This window comes from Gymnoscopelus braueri, assembly GCF_963280865.1.
Source record: "Gymnoscopelus braueri genome assembly, chromosome: 8".
In the NCBI taxonomy this organism is placed as follows: Eukaryota; Metazoa; Chordata; class Actinopteri; order Myctophiformes; family Myctophidae; genus Gymnoscopelus; species Gymnoscopelus braueri.
In genome coordinates, this window is record NC_137609.1 from 30,964,829 (window position 1) to 30,973,207 (window position 8,379).

Sequence of the window (8,379 nt, forward strand, 5' to 3'; positions counted from 1 at the left end):
AAGAGATCATTTGCTTTATAGGTGTTAGCCTAGGAAAGCTGAGAGGGAAGGTCTAGACTCTAGGAGGAGCACTTTGTAACAGAATGCTTTAAAAACTAAGTTTAGTATTATTAAGGGCAAGGCCACCTCTATACTTTTGTCTGATTTCCTCCTCCACTTTGCTCTTTCTAAACACCCCTGGCTTTGAATGGCTTTGATCGTTCGAAGCATCAGAGTAAAACCAAAGATAGACAGACAGCTTTTACAAAATGTCCATAAAAACTATACTTTTGACTGCTTTCTTCCTATTTCCTCATCTTTCTAAACTGCCCCCAATGGCTTTGAACCTTTCATTGGTACAGACTGGCAGAAAATGTCAAGATGCATTTAACTGTCAACTGGTGCACTCACCGACTGTCCACACCTGCCAGTGTGTGTGTGTGTGTGTGTGTGTGTGTGTGTGTGTGTGTGTGTGTGTGTGTGTGTGTGTGTGTGTCACTTATAAGCTTGAGCCAGTACTACTTTTCAACCAATGTGTGTCCTACCTGACCCTAGGTTCTAACATTTCTGAATGGGAAACCACCTCTAACCACAGCACACTTACATTGTATTAACATACTATACAGATTGATTAAAATAATGTTCTATTCATGAGCATATGTTCTGGATTGCAGCTTTAAGTAACATTATGAACGATTCCTCAACACAACACAAATACATTTCAGATCATATTGGCAAGGTTTGTTTTAGATGAACGCATCAGACATGAAATGAGACGGAGCATTTGAGAGATCCATACACAATTGTGCTTTATTGACCAAAAACTAAAAATGAAAAAAAAGATTGTATTTCTACATTTGATTGCAAAAGCAGTGTCCAAACACCATCATCTCTTCTCCCCCCACAGCTAGTATTACTGTATGGCACCATCATGCAACTCCTGACATGAAGTTCAAATATTCAACACACTGCTTTCCTTGTGCCTGAACTGTAAATAATTGGCAGCGTCTGAATGAGTTCGGTGAATGAAAGTGGATTCATGTCACAAATTTGACATTTTGATCCATTTCAAATGAAGGCTTGTGACAATAAGACAAACTGGTGGTGAAGGTGACAGGCTCTTCCCCAGGTAGGGACGAGTACACTTGAGTGACAAATGACAATGACGTCTATTTCAGTGCCAACAATGCCAACATGCACATTAGGTCATATAAGGCAGTGGTTCTCAACGAGGGTTCCGGAGACACCCAGGAGAAAAATTAGGAACCGGTAAGCTCACAACACCGCGTTGTGAGCTTGTAAATCGACAAATCATTACAGAATTCCTGACAAATCCCTGGCACAAAAATCTTTACAAATGGGGATCTACGGCCAAATACATATCAATTTTGGGGGTCCTTGAGATGAAAATGTTAGAGAACCACTGATACTGTATAAGGAGTGCAACATCTCAAATGAATGCGCGCACACAGTGCACCAACTAAGAGTCTGTTTGAGTCATAATACACAGTCGAATTCAAAGGGTTAATATAACTCTGAAAATATATAAATTGACCCGTAATTTTATTGTGTTGGAGGTACCTGAATGACAACCCAAAAAGAGAAACTTCTCCGTGAGAGTGAGGGAACTCATTTATCAGCATGAAGACTGCAATTATATGACAGAGACTTCATCGAAGTCATAAACAAAGAGGGCCAGCCTTGGGATTTGTGCATAGCAACAATCTGGACAGTTAAATTAGTAGTAAAGGAGGTACCAGTTCATTAAAATAAAAGGTGATATGTGGGGGGGGGGGGGTTGTCTGGCAAGTGGAACTTGCCCCAAAAGTTGTTGGCAAGTCCGTATCTTGTCAAAATAGGTATCCACTTAAATAGCTTAAGCATACAACTCATCCCTTCAACAGTCATTTCAATCAATGATACATGGATTTTACACCACTTTTATACAAAGTGAAAAAGAAACCGTGGGACTTTATGTTCAGATGAATATGGAATGGGAGGAGAGGTTATGTCATCTGATGAAAGTATCCACATTCCCATTTATGAATTTGTTCAGTTTTTCAGTAAAATACTTTATCTTTTAGTAAGGGGGTTGTCAATGCCATTTCACTTATGTTGCTCCGCTTTTCTTCTTCGCCTGGTGAGACCAACAATGACAAATATCTCACAAGCTTCAGCGCCTGCAGCAATTGGGCCCAAAGACAACTTAAAGTAATTTGGCTTTCACAAGGCCTTTAAAAGTACAAGATATGCATGTTATAGCACGACTACAAGTCAGGAGGGTTGTATACCTTTGGAATGACTATGTATTATATTAGCTATTTCTGTATGGCTGCTTTGATTAATTTGCGGTGCCAAAATGTGCATCATGCCCTGTTACGTCACATGGACTGTGAATCAAATGGTTTGTGAGTAGATTTATAGATAACAGTTACACAGAACTGTCTCGGGGAAATTAAAAACAAAACAATTATTAAACATTATATTATTATATTATCTAAAAGGTTATATTTACACATATTCATAGCTACTCTATTTGAACATAAGATAAAATGTGCAAAGAAACAGACATGTAGAAGAACCGTAAGGCTGAAACACTCTTCCCATTAAGACAAATATAAATCCCCTCAAAAGCAATCACATCAAAATCGAAATAAAGTCATTCCTTTAGAATGATCCTTTTGTAATATGGGTATCAAATAATGTTAAAACTCTTTAACAAATACCAATAACAGAAGGGTTTAAAAACTAAATGGTGCCATTCTACACAGAGAAAAACAACAAAAGAAAATCCTTGATCAACTTTCCCCCGTTCTCAGGGTTTGCTTCGAAATCAGAACAAAGTGCCAATTGAGCTTTATAGGGCTAAAGCATAGAACAATGCGTCCGTCCAGCCACACAAAGCCCACTTAATGCTTGATCGTACGACAGCGGCGAGCGTCAAAAATAGCTGAACTACGAGCTCACAACGCATCGCGGATGCATCGCGTTGTGAGCTTGTAGGGCTGCTATTTACGGTGCGCGGCGCCATCGTGCAACGTAGCATAATATAGGCCAACTGGCTTTGTTCAGTCTTAAGTTTCCTCGCTGTGAATCAAAAAATGTAGTCCCGCGTCATCTTGAGGGAGGGCATGGCCTCGGCGACGTTCTGGTCCAGACGGTGGTACTCCACGTTGTTACGAGAGCACAGACTGTCCCTCCAGCGACGACTCTGGGCCAGGAGGAAGATCTGGAGGGCAGAGAAAGAGGAGAGTAGGGGTGAAAGATACAAAGAGAGACGAAAGGAAAATGAGTTAAGATGGACCTCAGCGGCTGATTCTAGAAGATGTAGAATGGCCGTGCTGCTGACTTGAAGACAAAACACTCTTTTGACAACATCGGTATCGGCAGTTATGCAACCGATGTGTCCCAGTTTTAACCACTTTCTACCTGGCGTATTAATATGAAATAATTTATTTTATTTAAGCTCACAACACATCGCGATTTGACACATTGTGAGCTTGTAGAGCAGCTATTTTCACTACGAATACAGGGATGCCTTGAGATTTTAACTCGCCATTGGTGTGCCTTGCCCTTGGGAATGCAAAGTTTGCAAACCCACTGTCCCGGACCATAAGTAAATACATATATAAATATAAATTATAATATAATTTACGCTGGATAAGTAAGTGCTGGGTTTTCACGCCCTCTCTCACCTTCCTCTTGTTGTGGTAGGTGATGTAGACGATGGCCACGAGGAAGGCCAGAATAACAAGGTGAAAGAAGAAGTGCGAGTCCTCGTCCTCGGTGTTGTAGACGGTGGTGGCCTTGTAGCGCGTCACCTCCATCCTCCCAGAGTCCTGCTGGCTGATGGCCACCAGGTCTTTGCTCTGGTCGATGCCGTCCACGTTCGGGTCAAACTCGTCGTCGCCGTCCTCGTTCGCGGCGTCGTCGTCCCCCCGGTTGATCGGGTTCAAATTGTCAGGGTAGTCTTCTTCGTCGTCGTCGTCGTCGTCGCCGCCCTCGTCATAGTCGGGATTAGGGCGGGACTCCGGCTCCTCGATGATTGTGGCCTGCGGGGTGTCCGGAACGGCAGCCTGCTCCGTGGACGGGTCTTGGACGACGGTTACTTTGGAGTCGGACACGTCCACCGTCTGCTCTGGCTGGGTCGGCTCGGGAGCTTTGACAGTGCTGAGGACTTTGGGAGCTGCTGTTGAAGCTTTAGGAGCATCAGCAGCAGGAGATGCAGGTTCTAGACCTGGTGACTGACCATCTTCATCCTCTGGCCTCTCTGGTGTGTGGTCTTTTGCCTCGACTGGACTGTCTTGGGCTGGTGTGTTTTGGCTGTCAGACAGTTCTTGTTGTCCGTCGTCAGACGCGGCAATAACGACGGGTGCGTCTGGGTCCACCGTCGGATCTCCTGGAGCTCCTTGAGGTTCTTGAGCTACGGGAGCTATTGCTTCAGGTTCTGGAGCTTCTTTGGGTACTTGAGCTGGGGACTGGACATCCGGTGACTCCTCCATGACTGTCGTCAGGTCTTCAAGGTCCTCAAGAGCCGTCGTCTCAACCTTGACGTCTGTTGTAGTTGCAGGATCGGCTTCCAGTGATTCTGGCTCCTTCGGCAGGGTCACATCTGACTGAGGGTTTCCGCCAACAGCACCTGGCTTCTCGGGTGTTGTTCCATCACTGAGGGCCACAGTGGCTGGGTCTTTGGCTGGAGTTGTCATGGCAACAGCTAGGGGGGTGTCTCCCTCTCCATCCGCTGTTAAAAAGAATACACAAGTAAAATCAAAAGTTAGGTCTTCACGTTTCTGTACACACAAAACACAACTCGCATCAAATTTGTAAATGTTTGTGCAGAGGCCCTAATGGTAGACTGTAAAATTGTTCATTTAACTTCAAATATTTACCCAAACGTTTAAGCAACACTTGGCCTACAGTAGCTTATTTTCAACTAGAGAGAGACAGGCTGCCATCCTTCCTGACTTAATGCTTAATAAATGCCGCCTTCATTTCCAACATCCTAAGTGAGTGAAGCTATTGAGAAATAGCATCCTCACCGCTAAATACAGCAGCCTAAGTTTGGCCTCGGGCCAATGGGACAGTTCTTTTCCAAGCCATTAGATGGCGGGCCAGAACACAATCAATGGCCTCACCTAAATGTACAATAACTATATTATTCATATTGCTATAAAAGTTAATAAATAGAGGTGTGCGTGTGGTGGTATAACTACTAATATAACAGTGTGTAATCAAATGTTACATGTGTAGATAGAAGCCCAAACCCAAATCATTTTGTGCAGGCTGCATCCTTGAATGTTGCACTTAGAGGTCATTTCTTTCATCAAGAAGGTTTATATAAAAAAAAGGAAATTTTATCTGGAGACAGACACGCACACTCCTTTTTCAAACAAGAGCTCTTTCATGGTTCAAGGTCACTTCTTAAAACGGAAATAAACTGTGTTTTGTTTAAAGCATGTGAAGCAATGTGAAACAAGGACCTCAATGGAAACAAGACTGTAAGGACTTTTTTGGACAGACCTTTTAGTCAAAATGTTAACTGTACTTGTGCTGTTTTTACTTTATGCCTAATAAAATATTCAATCAATCAAAGAACCACACTTCAAGTTTTTCATCCAAAAGTCAAGAGTAGGCCTAAAGGTGACAGTGAAAACAGAACATTCAAAGAAGAATGGAAAGAGAACTACACGTTCATACTTCATCCTACTCGGTTTCATCAATGCAAAGCCATTGCTGTCCATATTCTACTTATTTGGGACTGTCAGTCAGATATTGTTGCCTACCACTGCTCTAGACCCTCTAAGGCAGACTGCGAAGTTATAATGGAAATGAATAGGTAAACAACACAAATAGAAATCTAGTCAAGGTGTGTGACCACAAGTTGTTAAAAAAGAAACACAAATCAGAAATGGGAACAAATAGTATGCAAGACGTCATACAGTCAAATCTGGGTCTACAAAATGCTCGGTCATTAAAGTGTCGATTTGACTTTTTTAACTGACTGAATTTAAACCAAACCGACTCCAACCCAAGCACTGTCTCCCTGCATTAACATTGGCTTCAGGGCTTAAAGGGGTTGTGCATATGAATGTTTTGTGCAAGTGTTAAATAGCTCTATAATCCGATAATTATTGCTATAGAGTGTTTATTCAGTAACATGGGTCTCCCCGTCTCTCCAGCTCTTAAGTGAACAGAAAGGACATTTTCAGGGAGTGATATCAGGGGAGAGAACCCCATAAATAAATATATTTTCTGTTAACTAAAAAGCTGGAGAGATGAGCCACTCTTTTTACAACACATCTCATTTAAACTTCCTTCAACACAAAGCGAAAATAGCCGACCTACAATCACAACAAGGTTGTAGATCAGCTTTTTTTTTAATAATATGTACAAAAATATGTATAGAGATAGAGCTAGAGAGAACATTTTTTTAAATATACCCCCCCCCTTCAAAACAGCCAGGATGCCAGAGTTAATGTGGTTAACTGCATTGATTGTTTTAGGGAAGCTGTTCAGTGGCCATTATTTACAAGACCATTTGTTGTACTTTTCAGCTCCTGGTTGTTTCCCTGCAACTTAAAACTATTGCCCACAGGCCAGTGTTGTAAATGGGACAACTTAACGATGTAAAGACCCAATGCAACAGATGGCCGCTGCCCACCCAGTGTTGAAACACGCTCCATTATTGCCGTTTCTTTGTATTCGACTTCATCTTGTACTTTTTAGCCAGGCATCCAGAACAAATGACACCATTTAACAAACAAGAGTCAACATTATTTTGCGGCTCTGGGGCTAGAAGGCGTTGCTTGGTCTAAGATGGGAGGAGAAACTCGTGGGATTTGAGGTCCTGAGCAAGAAGCGCCTCGAGAGAAGAAAGACGCTATTCATACCGATGGGCCACAGCCAGCATAAATACCCAGTATAAACAGGAGACCTTTGTGACGGCAATGGTCACAAATGTGAGCTGCGTTAATATGCCATTAAATTCTGCTTGTAAGAACCAGGTCATACGCATTAGATAAGGCCAATACATTATATGTGTGAATCTAGATCATATACTTTATATCATATCATACACAGTACATCATATATATCATGTAAGACCGAGGTCATACGCATTAGATATGGCCAATACATTATACTGTATGTGTGTAGATACTATATATATACAATATATATCATATACATAGTAGTATATCAAATTGATGATGACATTGGGGAATGTCATATTTGAGCAAGACAGATTGGTGGTTTGGTGGATTTGCAAGAGGGTGGATCTTTGAGGATTTTTGTGTCATTTGAAAAATGGTCTGGGATTTATTTCCTTGGCCTACCAGCTGCATGCACACAAATGTGATCAAATCAGTGCTGTGGTTTGTGAGATTAGTCGCGGACAAACAGATGGACCAAAACATAATCTCCCCCTTGATAATAGTAACCTATATCTTCCGCAGTATAGGCTACTTATAACAGTACATCTTTTGCAGTATTTAGCTAGGCAACATTAGTAATGTTTGCTCTAATAATACATAATGCATCATGCCAGATGGTCTGGCATTTATTTCAGTGAGGTAATACGATCAACTTGTAGAGACTCGAAACGTAATCCAACACACTAAATATCATTATAATAATATTTGTCAAAGTTGCGTTATTATTGTATGTTATGCATTTTAAAGCACGGATTGATTTGAAAAGTCCCAAAATAGGCCCAAGAGAAAAGATTTATATGAAAAAAAATTCAATGCAAATGTGTGAAAAAATAAAGCCTTTAACAGGAAAATGGTCTGTTTATGTACGCTATAAGGCCTCAGCTGTGAATAGACAATTATGAATTGATGCCAATTCCTTTAATCACTTAAGCCCTATATACTTTGTCGTATAACAAATAGTGAAAACAGCAGATCTACAAGCTCACAACGAGTTGCAAAGTCATGCGTTGTGAGCTTGTAGATCTGCTGTTTTGGCTATTTTTGTGTGTACCTGCCTTAATGACTTTCCCAAAATAGGGGTAAAATGCTGAAGGTGGTTAAACCCATCAGACTAGTCTGACTCAGGTGTAACTTAGCCTATATGGTGGCTCATATGACAACTATGCAGCTATACCTGTAACCTGCCCCACCCTGTGTAACTAAAAACAACAGAACAAAGTCTACAGTGGCGTGCACACAATGAATGTATAGGGGAACATGTTCAGTGCGTTAGGGTGTCATTTCCGACCCTAAACCTGATAGTGAGCACACCTTAACAGTTTAATGTTATCTTTTTTTCAGTTATCTCTACTGCGGTCATTTGAGAACTTGTCTCCGAAAAGGAAGTTACTCAAAAAGGTTCTATGGGATATTGTGGAGGTTCCAGGTACAAAAAAAGGTCTTTACAATAAGAGAACTTCATCATGGA

At 41.5% G+C, this 8,379-nt stretch overlaps 1 protein-coding gene across 1 annotated transcript in view; it reads right to left on the reverse strand.

Moving 5' to 3' along the window:
* Nucleotides 1–762: 762 nt before the first annotated feature.
* The window catches only part of cUnh5orf15 (chromosome Un C5orf15 homolog), a 9,848-nt gene continuing 2,231 nt past the window's right edge, over nucleotides 763–8,379 (reverse strand). The window contains exons 2-3 of the mRNA XM_080436449.1: nucleotides 3,675–4,720; nucleotides 763–3,208 (exon numbers count right to left, since the gene is read on the reverse strand). Of these exons, the coding sequence (XP_080292575.1) occupies nucleotides 3,074–3,208; nucleotides 3,675–4,720 (1,181 nt within the window). The 3' untranslated portion in view covers nucleotides 763–3,073. The remainder of the gene's footprint in view (nucleotides 3,209–3,674; nucleotides 4,721–8,379) is intronic.